The sequence below is a fragment of the Mustela lutreola genome, chromosome 16 (assembly GCF_030435805.1).
Source record: "Mustela lutreola isolate mMusLut2 chromosome 16, mMusLut2.pri, whole genome shotgun sequence".
Classification (NCBI taxonomy): domain Eukaryota; kingdom Metazoa; phylum Chordata; class Mammalia; order Carnivora; family Mustelidae; genus Mustela; species Mustela lutreola.
Genome location: NC_081305.1, coordinates 47,143,662 through 47,159,882, shown reverse-complemented (window position 1 = coordinate 47,159,882; position 16,221 = coordinate 47,143,662). Strand labels below are relative to the sequence as shown.

The following is a 16,221-nucleotide window of genomic DNA, read 5'->3' as shown; positions in this document are numbered from 1 at the left end:
ATATATAAGGCTTAAGTAAATTTTCTCACTAGAAATATAAGAGACTAAATAACTCAGCTCCAAAGAGAAGGGACACGGGAATTTCCCATCTCATAAGGTAAGTGATGATTGGCTCATGCAGGGGTGCCCACATAAGGATTAGTCATGCATTGCTCCAAAACCCTCTATGGTCCTAGACCTTCCAAGGAGAAATGGATACACAGAGAGTGTACCACGGCCATTCAAAAGTAACACCCACAAGCGGCACACTCTCGATCCACCACTTTTAATATCCTTAGATCTTAGACAAGCCTTATCCTAAAAATAAAACCCAAACTAAAAGGAGTAGGGAACTGTGCTTCAAAAGCCAGACCAACACCCAGAAAACGAAAGACCACCCATGGGGAACCCAGGCAGGCTACCTGTGCATATGCACAGAGCCTACACTTGCAGGTGCTGACTTCATTGGGACAGGTAAGCATAACCTAAGTGGGGTTCTTTTGACATGTCTGAACTAGTTTATTTATGTGCGCAATTAAAGAAAGCCAACTGTAAGACTAAGTAACCAGAAACTAGGAAGCCATTTGGTTGAGTCAGTGAAGTCCCCAAATTGTGGGGAAGAACCAGCAATCCCAGAGGTACTCTGGGCTTCATTTGGTTTGTCTGTTGCATATGACCGGCCATGTTCTAACTGGAAATGGAAAATAACTAATAAATGGACCCATAAATTATAATGCTATCTTACAATTAGATTTGATTTAATAGGGGCGCCTGCGTGGCTCAGTGTGTTAGGCCTATCCCTTCGGCTCAGGACATGATCTCAGGGTCCTGGGATTGAGCCCCATATCGGGCTCTCAGCTCGGCGGGGACCTTGCTTCCCCCCCCACCTCTGCCTGCTTCTCTACCTACTTATAATCTCTCTCTATCTGTCAAATAAATAAATAAAATCTTTTTAAAAAAGATTTGATTTTATAAAAGGGGGATATTTGGAAATTGGGTCTTTAAGGTCCTGTGCACAAATAAGAGTGAAACAAAGGCCAAGTTTTATTCGCATCTTGTTTGTATACATGTATCTATGTGTGTGTTATAAATGGGAGGTATTTCCTCTATCTCTGGATGGTATAGCTAAAACCAATTTGTAGAGGAGCTCTATTTCATTGCTTTAAAGGCAAGTCCTTGTACAAACTGGGCATGCTAAAACTCAAAAGGTTAAAAAGTAACCCTAGTGTTTTCTTTTTTTTTTTTTTTTTAAGATTTTATTTACTTATTTGACAGAGAGATCAGAAGTAGGCAGAGAGGCAAGCAGAGAGAGAAGAAGAAGCAGGCTCCCCGCTGAGCAGAGAGCCCAACACGGGGCTCCATCCCAGGACCCTGAGATCATGACCTGAGCCCAAGGCAGAGGCTCAACCCACTGAGCCAACCAGGTGCCCCAACCCTAGTGTTTTCAAGTTCACGTGATCTGGGATAAAATTACGTACGTCCAAACTTGTATGTTACTCCATAATAAAAATGCATCATAGGAAGGAACTAGAGGAACAAAAATTAAGACATCTGACCCCCTTCCCGATGGTCAGAATAATGAGGGAAAGGAGGAGGAAGATAGGCAGACATCTTAGAAATCCTAAATTCGCACCCCCTCCTCCAAGCACAAGCACCAGAACCAATGTCCAACCCACTGCCCGCTCTCCTTTCAGAGGGCTACAAAATACCCAGAGGAAAAGACAGGAGACACAGAAATTTTTTTAGGATTTTCCTTTTAAGTAATCTGTATACCCAACATGGGGCTTCAACTCAGAAACCTGAGATCAAGAATTGCTTGGGACACCTGGGTGGCTCAGTCAGTTAAGAGTCTGCCTTTGGCTTAGGTCATGATCCTGGTATCCTGGGATCTTTGGCTTCCTGCTGATCGGGGAGCCTTCTTATCCCTGTCCCTCTGCTGCTCCCCCATTCCTGCTCACTCGCTCTCTCAGATAAATAAATGGCATCCTTAAAATTGAGTACTTACAACATCCAACCTAGTTAGCTGAGGAAGGCCTGTGGAGATAGCCAGGCTGGAATCCTGATCGAGAGGCCTGAGCAGAGTGTCCTCCCCTCAGGTGAGACTTCTCAAACTGACCGTCCCCATAAGGCCCTATTTATAGGGCAGATAAGAGGGTTTGAAATTAAACGTGTGTTTGCCTACGTGCAGTTTGGAGCAAGCTGCATTTCCATGTTATCATGTTTCTGTATTTTCAAGGAGCCTGGGTGTCTGCCTCCCCTCCCGGATTCCAATCTGGGGGGCCAGCCCAGCCTGGAGCAGAAGAAAGCAGGAGACAAGATTTGTAGCTCTTGGCCCCCAAACCAGAAGGGCCAGTTCTGACCTGGAGGCAATATAATATACTTCAAACCAGCAGGCTCCCAGGGTTATTCACACAGCACAAGGCTCACAAACAACTTTTTTTTTTTTTTTTTAAGATTTTATTATTTATTTGACAGAGATCACAAGTAGGCAGAGAGGCAGGCAGAGAGAGAGAGGTGGAAGCAGGGGCTCGATCCCAGGACCCTAGGATCATGACCCGAGCCGAAGGCAGAGGCTTTAACCCACTGAGCCACCCAGGCATCCCATCACAAACAACATTCTTTAGCCTGCCTGTGTACAGACACATAAGCATACCTGGCACATACACAGTCCGGGTGGCTGGCTATGTGGGACAAATCGCAAAAACATCCATCTGTACAGAGCATGTACATTACATCTATGTTTGCTCAATACACGTGCACCATCTTTCCTCATAAATAATCCTACATTTCCTTACCCTTTTATCAAGATCTATTTCAAGGATTGTTTGGATTTTTCCTTCCTGTCTGTTCAAGTCTATTCCAAGGTTGCATTTGTTCCTTCAAACTGTACTTACTGGAATTCTTTTACCATCCCTGGATCTTTGTTATAAATCTGCAAAACCAGATCTAAGGCAGGCACACGTACTATGTCTGCTCATCATTTGGACTTTAATAGAGAACATATATCACTTTTAATCTTCTCACCATTTATGTTACAATAGGTTCCCCCCAAGTGATGCCAGCAGGCCACGTCCAGGGACCCAGAGGGAGTCCCCCAAGACCAGGTAAGAGGGTCCTTGACTTCATGTAGGCTCAAAATTAAGCCCAACCTGGCAAGAGGTGAGAGCAGAATTTACTGAAGATAAAGAGATAGCAGATGCAGACAGAGTGTCTGGGAGACTCAGAAAGGAAAAGAGCATGAGGAGTGTCTTTGTTTGGGGCCTGGGGGCTTTTATGGAGGATGAAGATCTGGTGTACGTGCCCCCCAGGCATCCAGGAAACCTGGGAGAGCATCTTAGACTATCTGACCAAGAAGGATGGGATACAACACTGGGCTGGATCAAATGTAACTACCCATATGGGCCAACTTGCAAAGACTGGGTTTAAGGTGTTAGATTGGGTAGCTTGAGGGAGATTTTTGTTTGGTAGGTTGACCTGGACTCACAGTGCCCTAAATTGGATGAGGCCGAATCGCCAGAACTTTCCCAGTACACCATGGAAGAAAGAATCCAAGGGCATAGGGGCATAGGAACGTTGGCGTAGATTTGTTATGTGTGATCATACAAATTCATAGTAAAGAGGAGGACGGCCTTGTTTTAATGACATTGTGAAACAGGTTAGTTGGGAGGGGACCTGCATTCCTGAAAAGTGCCAGTGGGCTCCAGGCCAGTTTGGCCTTGGGAGATGCTGCCATCAGGACTGATTTCAGAGATCAAAGGCCAGCTTAACAGAGCTCAAGTGACAGAGCCCCGCAGAGATGTGCACACTAGCCATCACCGGTGGCAGCAATGAGGTGGTGATCAGGATGTTTGAACCCTCAGAGGGGCTGCTTCTGTAGGAAGAGGTTTAGGATGACTTCGGGGACTTAAAGAGTCTCATCTTCAGGGATATTGTTCTTGCTAGTGCTTTTTCTCTCCTGGTATGCAAGGACCGCCACAATCACCTCATTTTCATGTGGCAGGAACAACAGCACACTTTCATGGCTTGCCTCAAGGCTATCAACTCAACTTTCTTTTTATCTGTTGTAATCTCTGTAGAGATCCTGATCAGCCTGACTTCTGACAGGACATCACACCCATGTGTCATTGCTACTACCCGGATGACATTGGCTGACTGGACCTAAGGAGCATGATGTAGCAGGTCCATTAGACCATTATGTGAGTTAAACACATGCCAGGGTCTTAACCTCCTCTGTCGAGTGCCCAGGGATCCAGAACATGTTAAGATAGCCCCCTTGCCGCAGTCTCAGCAGATGTAGGGCTTCTCGCCTGAGTGCAGGCGCCCGTGCTGGTGCAGCTCGGAGCAGCCACGGAAGGTCCTGCCACACTCGGGGCAGCCGTAGGGCCGCTCGCCGGTGTGCGCATGCTGGTGCTACAGCAGGCCCGAGCGACCCTTGAAGGCTTTGTCGCACAGGGGGCAGGTGAGGGCCTGGCGCTGCTGTGCGTGTGCCGACGGTGACTCAGGTTCAAGCGCTGGTTGAAGGCCTTGTTGCACTCTGGGCACGCGTAGGGCTTCTTGCCCGTGTGCACAAGCCGGTGCTCCACAAGGTGCGACAACAGGGCAAAGGCCTTGGCGCACTTTGTGCACTCGTATGGCTTCTGCCCGGCAATGGGCACCCGTGGAGGCCCCTGGGTCCCCTCGCACAGTCCCCACAGGGCAGGTACCCTAAGAGGCAGGACCTCTGGGCCAGGGCCCGGCTGTGGCGGTGGTGCTCAGCCGAGTGCATCTTCTGGTGGCGGTGGAGGCCGGAGCAGCTCACGAAGGCCTTGCCACACTGGGTGCACTCATAGGGTCGCTCGCCGGTGTGGATGCGCTCGTGCTGCAGCAGGCTCGAGGTGCGTGGAAAGGCCATGCTGCACTGGTCGCAGATGTAGAGCCACAGCGCCGGGGGGTCAGGAGCACCGCAGCCGGGACCCGAGACCTGACCACACTGAGGACACATTAAGGGGCCCTTGGCCATCTGCGGCTGCTTGTCGGAGCCAAGGCGCTCGCCACACCAGGCACAAAGGAGGGGTGGCAGCCCTCGTGGCAACGGCAGGCCTGGGGCAGCTCCTTCAGGGGCTTCTGCTGAAAGAGGGTCACTTGCAGCGTCTTTGGGAAGGCCTGGGTGCCTGTGCGCTGTTCCTGTGACCCATCCTCTGTGTGGACCTGGCACAGCTGGGTCCTGGGGCAGCACCAGCACAGCAGCTGGCCTCCACAGTGATCACACAGCAGGGGCTTCTCCTCCGGAGGTGTTCTGTGATGCTGTGCCAGGCAGCAGTTACAGCTGGAGGCCCTGGTATTGACTGGGCACCAACAGGGGCCCTCCCCAGCATGTGGCCCCTGGGGAATGATTAGGTCGGGGTTCTGAGAGGAGGTGGGGCCACATGGTTCTTTTACCAGGGATCCCACTCCTGCACTCTGGCGAGTCCCTGGACTGGGGCTCACACCAAGGCCCCAGCTCCAGGAGTCCCTGCCTTGGGGAGCCGTCTTGCCACCTGATGTCCCTCCATGTAGGTCTCCCTCCTGAGAGGAGTGTCTCTTGGCTGGGTCCTCTTGCCAGAGGCCTCCACTCCATCTTGGGCCTCTCCTCCTGGCCCCTGTAGGCTCCCTGGAGATCTGCCTTGGGGATGCCTTCCTGCCTGGAGTTCTGGGCCCAAGCCTCCATCCTGGGGCCAGCCCCCAACAGTGTCCTGTGTAGGATCTGAAAGAGCAGAGGAGAAATGGAGGTTGGCAGTTCCTGGAAGGGGAGAGGTGAGAACTGCCAAAGAATGATGACCCCAGGACTGATAGGGTTGCTCCCACCTTTTCGTAGCCCAGGGAAGAAAGAAGAGAAATGACATCAGGACATGAGAACACTGGAACCTCCTGCCCTGACTCTAACATCTGCCACGGTCTAGGATGTCAGAGAGGCCCCAGAAAGCACCATCCCTACTCTTCACCAGTTGCTGGAGCACCATCATCCTTGACTTGGGACCTCAGCAGCCCCTCCCTTTAGCAAGACATACCCCAATTACTCAGCTGCCCACTCCCCAGAATCACAGTCCAATCCCAGCCACCAGCTTCCTGGCAGCACACCCTACTGACTCCCTGCCTTGACCTGGCCCAACCCCCTTCACCTGCCATCAGCCAGTTCTTCTGGGAGGTGCGAGGTAGGGCTCATCCGACAGCAGGGCTGGACACCAGCTGTGCCTCTCCCCACTTCTACCAAGCAACGTTGGTTCTCTCAGGTCTGGCAGCCTGAGAAATAGGCACGATAAATGTAAAGTGAACAGCCGATCTTGGGGGCCCTGATCATTCCAGCAGCGACCAACACCAAGAAGGCCCAATGTCTCCTGTTACTATTTCCAAGTTCCACTGTGGCTGTTAATTTTCTATTGCTGCTGTAACAAATTGCCACAAATTTAGTGGCTTAAAGCAATGCGAATTTATTAGCTCACAGGTCTGGACCTTCTGGAGGCTCAAAGCCTGGATCTGTTTGCTTGTCTTTTCCAGCTTCTACATGCCACCTACTTTCCTTGTCTCATGTCCCCGTCTTCCATCTTCAGAGCCAGCAATGAAACATCAGACTGCCCCTCCTGCCTCTTCTATACAAAGACACTGATCACACTGGGCCCACCATAAATAATCCAGGATAATCTCCCACATCAGGATCCATTATCATACCTCCTAGTCCCTTTTGCTGTGTGATTAACAGTCACAGGTTCTAGGGACTTTGGGGGAAGGTGGGGGGTGTTCTGCCTACCACAGTGGCTTTTTCTGAGCTCTTTGTATGCTTTACTGGGAAAACACAGTGTATGAATCGAGATGCCACTTAGATGAAACAAAACTGAATGTTTGGTCCACAGTCACAAAGGACACACGAGCAGCTCAGAGCAGTCCCATCTGGGTGGGGGCTTGCTTGGCAGGAGACAGTGAAAACATGTAGAGTGGGATGGGTGATTCTGATGTGCAGCAAACGTACAGGGAGAGGTCAGGCTGAGAAGGCCCACCTGGAGGGTTGGAATATAGAAAGGAAAAGGACAAGGGGCACCTGGGTGGCTCAATTGGTGAAATGTCTGCCTTCGGCTCAGGTCACGATCCCAGGACTCTGGGATTGAGTCCTGTGTCGGGCTCCCTGCCTGGCAAGGAGCCTGCTTCTCCCTCTGCTTGTTCTCTCTTTCTTATAATCTTTCAGGGGCACCTGGGTGGCTCAGTGGGTTAAAGCCTTTGCCTTTGGCTCGGGTCATGATCCTGGGGTTCTGGGATCGAGCCCCTCATCAGGCTCTCTGGTCAGTGGGGAGCCTGCTTCCCCTTCTCTCTCTCTCTGCCTCCCTCTCTGCCTACTTGTGATCTCTCTCTGTCAAATAAACAAATAAAATGTTAAAAAAAAGAAAACTTTCATTAACAGTGGGACGCTGAAGGGCCCGCATTAAGGGTCGTTTGTCTGGTCACATACTCAGCAAGTAAGCCGTCGGAGGCATGCTCCGAAGAAACGAAGGTGGCAATATGGACAGGACCACACACTGTGACCTGACGTTACTCAGACAGTCCTCACTCCAGTCACATGTGGTACTACCAACCCTCCTGTGACTTTCAGGCCTGTGTGAGTCTGGCCTTCAACCCAAGGTATGTGAGGCCACCTTTCTCCAGCTGCACCTCAAAGCCACTTAGTGTCTGGGTGGACTAAGACTTTACAGGGCCACATTCAGACCCAAAAGGAGATCAATTCTTGCTGGCTCTCTCTCCCATGGGTGGCACCGATGGGGGCTAGGGAATCCAACATCTTCCCCACTGTGGCAACTACCACTATGTGCCTTTGTTTCTCCACCTGACAATTTAGCCACCTAGAGCTTGAAACCCAAGCAGAGGCGCTCAGAGCCCCCAGAGTAAGAGACTTCAAGCAAGCAGGAGGACACCTGGGGGACACTGAACATGGGCATTTTGTACCCCAGTGCCAGAATGTCCATGGTGCCGTTATAGAGGGAGGCAGCAGGAGGATGTGAGGGGCACGTCTCTTTCCCAGACACTTGTGGATCTGAGCCCCAGGATATTCTCCCCAGGTAAGAAATGGTTACTATCCTACCCCGATACTATGTTTCTGCCTGTCTGCCCTGAGACTGGACTATGCAGCTCTCCAAAAACAGGCGTGGGGAATGACATGGGCTAACTAGGGAGCAAGCAGCTGTGGGCTCCACGTGCCCACCTGTGCTGACTACCCTAACAGTAGGTGGGCAGGAATCTAACCTGCAACGGACACTGTGCCCAGGGTTGAAGGACCGTGACTGTTGCAGAGTCCTCATTGGACCCAGCTAGGGAAGGTCAAGGGACGAGCTTTCTCTGGAATATGCAGCTTGCTGTGCAAATACAACAGACAAGCTGGGGGTCCAAGTTTCAGAAGGTGTCCCTTGTACACTGGCATTGGCAAAACCGTTGTACTTTGTACGTTGGACCCACTGTGGGTAGACTGACCAGCCTCTTCCAGCTAAGGCTCCACACTCAGACTTTGTCTGAATGAGGACATTTGGGCAGGAAGACCTGGCAAAAAGCAATTGCACAACGCATTCCCACGCAGCTAGTGGGAGTGGAAAGTGATGCAAACAGCTTCTGTGAAAAATGGCCTGGCAGTTCCCCAAAAGGTGAAACGGTGTCACCACATGACATGGCAGTTCCACTCCTAAGTATCTCTCCAGGAGAAATGAAAACAGGCTGTCAAGCAAAAACTTGCACATGGATGTTCATTATAGCATTTTTCATAACAGCCAAAAGGTAGAAATAACCCAAATGTCCAAAAACTGATGAATAGATGAACGAAATGTGGCGTTTCCACATGCCATATTACTCAGCAACAAAATGGGATGAAATACTAATACACGGATGGGCCTCAGAAAACATCATGCTCAGTGAAAGAAGCCAGACACAAGAAGACTACAATGTATAATTCCATTTATGTGAAAACCCAGAAGAGGCAAATCCACAGACACAAAGGGTAGACTGGTGATTGCCAGGGGCTGAGAAAAGGAAAAATGGGAATGGAGAATAATGGTTTCATGAGTATGCAATTTCATTTTGAGGTGCTGGAAATGTTTTGGAATTAGACAATGGTTGCACAACACTGTAAATATAGTAAAAACTAAAATATGTTAATAACCAACCTCAACTGTACACTTCAAAATGGTTCATTTATGTTACAGGAACTGTATCTCAAAAAACAACAAAGGAAAGCACCTGCAGCACAAAGCATTCCTGCCTCTGGTGTGCGGCAGAGCCCCAGAGGTGAGCCTGCCTGGCCACACCCTGGACATCATCTGAGCCCCGGCCGGCCATAGGGACAGGGATGCATGGGACGGAGGGATGTGTGTGTGTGTGTTTAACAATACTTTCATAATGAGAAAAACAAGGTCTTCAAAACTGCTAGGTAAAAATAAAATATGAACTTCCCCCACATGCCCAAGTGGATTGTACACCAAGCAGAGTTTCCACATCAGCGGCTTAACCTCTGTGTTAACAGCATTCTCCCCTGGACCCAGACTTCTCTTCAACCAAGTGTCTCTTAATCCACTCATCTCAAGGAGAAAACTCTTGGTAGGAAGCTAGACACACCTGCTGTACCAATGGGCATCAAGCTGGGGCCCAGGGAAATGCTTCATGGTGTCTTGAGGCCCAGGGCACTGTCATCACTGATTTACAGATGGGAACAAAGGCTGAGAGTTGGCGAAGGAGCTCGCACCCCATTCTGACCATGGAGCCGTCCTCCATACCAAGCTAGCCACTGGCTCTCCACCACCACCCACAGAAATCACCTTTTGCCTCTCACAAGCCTCCCTTGCATCCCCACCCCCAGCCTCTGCCTCTAGGCATGCAGGTTCTGCAGGGTTCCTTGGTCTGTCTCCCCAAAGCCAGGCTGACTCCTTGCAGTGGCCAGGCACAGAGCTATTGGAGAAGCTATAAGCACTAATATGGGGACGATCCTTTCTTTCCTCCTCATACAACTGTAACTCCAGGGTGAACTCTGCCTGCTCACAGAGAAGAGGGGGCCCTCACAGTGAGTGTTGAGCAGCAGGAAGGCAGGTACCCAGATTTCTGTTTCCGAGGAGGAACCAGGACTTCTATAATCGTACTTTCTGGAAGCCCCACAGCCAGGATCTGGCATGATACCAAGTTGCAATGCCCCAGATGTGAGGGACAGCAAGACCTCTGCCCCAGGGCTTCCAGTAAATGCTGTCCCTGCAGGGTCATGGTTGCTGGCCTCATATCCTGGTTTGCACAAGAACCTGGCAGCCAGAACAGGACTTTGTGGAACTCAGAATGAGCTCTTGGAACCTCAGGAATCCAGAGGCCAAGGACCCACCAGAATGGGAGAACACATCTGGGACAGCCTAACCAACCCAGGACAGCCAATCACCATGGAATCAGTGGACAGGGCAGAGGATGGGTGGCCTGCAGTGTGATGTCACCCAGGACTGGGTAGGTTCCACCAAAGGAAGGTGTAGTGGACTGAATGGTGCCCCATCCCAAAAGCTACCTATACACCCTAACCCCCAGAACCTGTGAAGGTGACTGACCTTAGTTGGGAAAGGATATTGCAGTGAGATCATCACGCATTCCCTGGGTGGGGCCTAAATGCAGTAACAAGAATCCTTGTAAGAGAAAGAAAGAGTGCGAGAAAAGAGGTGGAAGCCAACACTCGAGTGATGCAGCCACAGCCCAAGTGACCTCTGAAACCATCGGTGCCACGACAATTGCATGGGATGGTCTCTGCCTCAGAGCTTTCAGGGCCTGGAGCCCTGATGATGTCTTACTTCAGACTTCCTGGCCTCCAGAACTGAGAATATCTTTCTACTGTTTCAAGCCACCCAGATGGTTGTAATCTGTTATAACAGCCACAGAAAATCAATAGAGACTGGTCCAGCACCCCTCATAGGATGAGTGGGTTTAGGTGTGGGGGCCCTCCTGATCTCTGGTGACATCCAGTCCGATGTCTGCTATGTGCTAAGGGTCAGGTAAGACTGGGTGGTCCCAGGAAAAAGCAGCAGCTCCCACCTAGCAGGAAGAAACCCTGAACTCACAGAACGTGGGGACCAAGGGTCACCCATTAGCCATGTTCACAGGGCATCTCCCGACTGTCCCCAGACACCCGCTCCCATAGGTGGCTTCCTCGGCCCATCTACCATGACAGAAACCTGCCTCCCGACGTCGGACATAGCAAGTGGAAGCTGCCGCCCACGGCCGAGGCTCCCCGCCTCCCGGCCTGCACCTCCAAACTATCCTACCTGTACCCGGAGGGCCTTCAGTCATGGACCTGGGACCGGAGGCTGAGCTCAGCAAGGGCTCCCGGAAGCGGGTCTCCCCGCTGCACAGCGGCTGTCCCAACTGTTCTGTCAGTGCCTCCCCATCTGCCCCGGGTAAGCTTGCCCCGCAGCCTGAGCGCTCCCCCAGCCTCTCTAACGCTCTCCGGGCTGCCCGTGGACGGGACAGGACACAGCGGCCACCGCCGGGTAAGCAGGAGGCTGAGCAAGGGACGTAGCCCGGGCCAGCCCGGCAGAACCGCACGACGACAGCACGTGGGGAAAGGCTGGCAGGGCGACCGTCCTCCGCGTCGGGACACACCCCACTGAGGCCGAGGGCCGTCTGCCTGCTCCACCGGGCGGTGCGCGGACGCACTCCGAGGGCGGGTACGCCTCCGCGCTGCGCCTGTCCTGCCGTGATGCGCCCACCCTTGGGCCGCCTGGGGTCAGGGTCGGGGCCGTTCCAGGGCGCGGGCCAGAACGCACGAGGAGGAAAGCAGGGTTAGTGCGGGGACAAGAGACGCACGCGAGGCGGCGTGACAGCGGGGGAGGAGCTGCTCTCCGGCCTCCCAGCGACCGGAGCGGCGGGACCGGGCCTGACGAGGAGCCGGCGCCTGCACGCAAGCCGAGGCCGACGGGCGGGCCGGGGGCTCCGGGAGGCCAGTGTCCTCAGCAGGAGGCTCGGAGCTTGATTCTGAGAGCCGCGACGGTGGGGCCCGGGCCTGCTGCCTCCGCACGTGGGGCTCAGTGTCCACGCTCCGGCCGGCGCGCGCGGCAGCCGAAAGTGGAGCCGACAGACCCGTCCGGAACTGAAGGCCCGACCTGCGGTGGCCAGCCGGACCCCTGGGCGAGCGGACCGGAAACGCGCGAGGCAGGCCTCCGCCCAGAGCCGGCCCGCCGAAGGAGGGGGCAGGAGGCCGGGGAGGGTGGGTGGAGGCGCGCTGAGTGCCCGGAGGTCCAGGCCTAGCGGGCTGGAGTCGCGGGTACGCGCCGAATGCCACTTACTCGCTCGAGGGCGGCCCGCACGGGTCCCCTGGTCCCCTCCCCGCAGGCGGCGCAGAGCCTGACACCCTCCGCCTTCCGGCCACCGCGGCACTGAGGGATTAGAGCCCCTGCGGGAGAGAGCCGGAGCCCTCGCGGGGCCTGCCGGGAAACGTAGTCCCGGCGCGCTCCCGCGGTCCGACCCCTGGACTCCGGTTGTAATGGCAACCGCGGCCCTCTCAGCCCAGTCAGCGAGGTAGGGCTTTTGCGTCGTCGGCGAGGAGACAGCAGCCTGGACTGACTCGGGCGCTTCCACCTGTCACAGAAATGCTCCGCCTTCCGTCTCCGTAGAAAGGAAGAGTGGGGCTGATGCTGGAGGCAGCACTAGAAGAGTCCTCCCCGCACACGCTGGTCACCTACGGGGGTGCTTCAGGAGTGAGAACCCGGGTCCCCAGGGCACTGGAGAGAAAGTGGGGTTCCACACCAGGAATCCAACTCTCTCGGCTTGTCAGGTCTCTGGACTGGCCTCATGCCGAAGCCAGAGCCCTGGGAGCCTGTGCCCCAGAAAACTGTCGCGCCACCTGCCACCTCTTCACGCAAGTCCCTCTGCCGAGGGCAGTATCCCAACACAGTGCTCCGCCGGGAGCTTGGCTTCACGACAGGTTTCTCCTGAAGTCCCAAGGCACTGGGGACTGGGAATCAGCCTCAGGGCGTCTTCACTGTGCAACACCCTGGGCCGGAGCCTCCATTCTGGGGCTGGCCTTCAATTCAGAATCCTAACAGCAAGATCTGGGAGCGCCAAAAAGAAATGGAGAGGCTGGCAATTCCCAGGAGGGGAAAAGGGTGCAAAGGAAGCAAACCCCAGCAGATGAGGGGGGTCTTAGATGGCTTGAACAGATTTGCTAGTCCAGAAAGCTGTTAAAAGGTGGGAGACATAAAGAAGGCATTTCGGGGGCGCCTGGGTGGCTCAGTGGGTTAAAGCCTCTGCCTTCGGATCAGGTCATGATCCCTGAGTATTGGGATCCAGCCCAGCATCGGGCTCTCTGCTCAGCGGGGAGCCTGCTTCCTCCTCTCTCTCTCTGCCTGGCTCTTTGCCTCCTTGTGGTCTCTGTCAAATAAATAAATAAAATCTTTTAAAAAAGAAGAAGAAGAAGACGGCATTTCGTCAGAAACTGAAGGCAGCCAGAAAGAGGGGTCACCTCTTTCTCTCTAGGCTCCGTTAGACTGTCTGCTCTCTCCTGTCAGACCACGGGCCTCCTGCTGATTTCTGCCTCTCTCTGACCTATCCTCATTATCAGCTGCCCTGTACGTACTCCAGACTGCCCACGTGACAAGCCACACCCAATGCTAACTGTTGGATGGCTGTGTCAGGCTCATGATGGGAACTGTTGCTGACCTGGGTTTAGAGTCCCACGCATGTGTGTGGTAGATAGAATAATGGACCCCCAAAGATGTCCACGTTCTAATCCCCACTCCTGGTGAATGTTACCTCATATGGCAAAAGAGACTTTGCAGATGTGATTAAAAATCATGAGATAGGGACATTATCCTAGATTTTTCAGGGATCCAATATAATCACAGTAGTCCTTACAAGAGGGTTGCTGAGAGAGTCGGGAAGGAGATGTGATGATAGAAGCAGAGGTCAGTGTGCTGTAGTCACAAGACAGTAAATATGAGCAACCTTTAGGACCTGGGAACGGAGAACCTAGATTCTCCCCTGGAGTCTCTGGAAGGATTGCAGCCTGCTAGAAGAGGATTGTGACCTCTCTCTGTCAAATAAATAAATTTTTTAAAAGATTTTATTTATTTATTTGACAGAGAGATGACAAATAGGCAGAGAGGCAGGCTCCCCACCGAGCAGAGAGCCTAATGCGGGGCTCGACCCCAGGACGCTGAGATCATGACCTGAGCTGAAGGCAGAGGCTTAACCCACTGAGCCACCCAGGAGCCCCAAATAAATAAATCTTCAAAGAAAAAAAAAAAAAAAAAAGACTGTTCCAAGGTTCTCAAATCCAACCCAGAAACTCATCTCCCCTATCCTTACTCCCAAGTGCCCCAAATAAGGAGACAGGTCTGGATCTGATTTAGTATCGCCATCCCAGCCCTGTTGCCCCAACCCCACCCACAATTCCAGAGTCATCCTGAATATGTGGCTCTAATTTACAACTGTGCAGACTAAAACTAGGGAGGGGGCTTAGGTTTGCTGACCCAGCATCTGGCCAAGTGGACTGGCCCAAGCACCTACCACTGTCTTAAAGTCTGGAATTCCCACTCTTGTAACAAGCATCCCAGCCAGCTTTACACATGCTGGTTGGTGACCAGGACGTAGGGAGCCCTGGGCAGTCAGAAAGATCAACTTCTTGTTTGCCAAGAAGTGTGGGAGAAGGAAACAGCACCGCAAGAGTTGGAGAAGCAATAAATATGCTTGCTGTACCTCTCTGGGCCTCCACGACTATCTATAAAATGGGGGAACCCACTTCAAACAGTTGCTCTGAAGAGTAAGATCGGATTCCTGGATTCCTAGACTTCTAATGTCCACCTGGGAGCCTGGGGTCAGACAGGGGCTTCCCTGGAGTGACCTCAACTATGGAGTGGCCAGGAAGAGGGGCAGAGCAAGGTAAGGAGGTCTTCTGAACAAGTCTTATGAATATGCCTAAAAGTCCTGGGTGTGGAACTGGTGTCTGTGGAGGGAGGACCAGCCACTCCAGGTCTGCCTGGAACCCAGAGTGGGAGCAGCGAGTGTATGAGGGACTAGGGAAGACTGGCCTATCCACCCATCATTTATTCAGGTTACTCATGGGCAGATCCTGTGTGGCAGGCTCCGTGCTTGCAGCTGGGGATACAGCAGCGAATAAGCCACACAGTCTACCTTCATAGAGCAATTAGACAAATAGGGCAGAAGAGATGGTCAGGGCTGGTGGGCCCAGAGTGGAAATGATGCACCAGGAAGTGAAGGTGGCCTCTAAAGAGACTTTCCACCCTTCAGGCTGAAGAACACAGTGCCAACATCCATAGACCCATGGGGTCAGCCTTCAGGTCTCCTCCACTGTGCCATGGAGGTGGGGAGGCTGGACCACCCCATGCCTGGCAAGAGATATGTGAATCTTCGCTATGCAAGGTGACACTCTCCCCCTCCCCAACCCTTTTGACATTATGGGGTTTTATGGCAGGAACTGCCTCTTGCTCTCCAGTGCACAGCAAGTCACTGTTTCAGGGTCTATAAAGGAGTCTATTTGGGGCACCTGGGTGGCTCAGTCGGTTAAGTGGGCGATTTTGATTTTGGCTCAGGTCATGATCTCAGGGTCCTGGGATCAAGTCGTGTATCAGGCTTACCCCTTAGTGGGGAGTTGGCTTGAGGAGTCTTTCTCTCCCTCTGCCCCTGCCCCCACTTGCTCGTGCTTTTTCTCTAAAAGAAATAAAAAAGATGTCTATTATCAAATGACAGTAGGCCAGTAGCCCACTCAGTAGCCCAGGGCACAGGATCCAAACTGGCCTTGTCTCATTCTCCAACCCCCCCAGTTTTGTTTTGTTTAGTAGGTTCCATGCTCGACTCAGGGCTCAAACTCGTGACCCTATAAATCTAAAGCCACATGCTCTACCAACTGAATCAGCCAGCACCCCTGATTCTGTTCTTATGTCTATGCTGAAGGGGGAAACTGAGGTTCAAGGGGGTGGGGCCCTCTCAGCTTTTGAGGAGAAAGAGGCAGGGTTAGGAGCCTCCCCTTGGATCCTGCTGAGTGTGGGGGCACTGTTACCTCTGCCTCTCTCAGCTTTCCTGCTCCGCCCCACCCAAGCACCTTCCCAAGGACCTCCCCCAGGACAAGGGAGGGCCCCCAAGGGTCAGAGAAGGTCTGCCGGACCAGGGAAGAGCCCATTTATCCCCTCCCCATCCCCCCACAGACCCCAGTGGTAGGTCCAAGGCTGCTGTTTGCACCTAACAGGGCAGAGTTCAGGGATAAGGGCCACAGGTTGTAGG

General features: G+C 52.9%; 1 protein-coding gene and 1 pseudogene across 1 annotated transcript; both read right to left on the bottom strand.

Annotated features, from left to right (window-relative positions):
- Positions 1-2,095: 2,095 nt before the first annotated feature.
- Positions 2,096-5,032, bottom strand: LOC131817640 (zinc finger protein 837-like; annotated as a pseudogene).
- A 2-nt stretch (positions 5,033-5,034) lies between these two features.
- Positions 5,035-13,739, bottom strand: ZNF837 (zinc finger protein 837; the record flags this gene model as incomplete). Its single annotated transcript, XM_059151182.1, has 3 exons — positions 13,735-13,739; positions 12,270-12,359; positions 5,035-5,701 (listed from the first exon to the last, which is right to left on the bottom strand). Coding segments are annotated over exons 1-3 (762 nt in total), but the record flags the coding sequence as incomplete, so codon positions are not given.
- Positions 13,740-16,221: the final 2,482 nt, after the last annotated feature.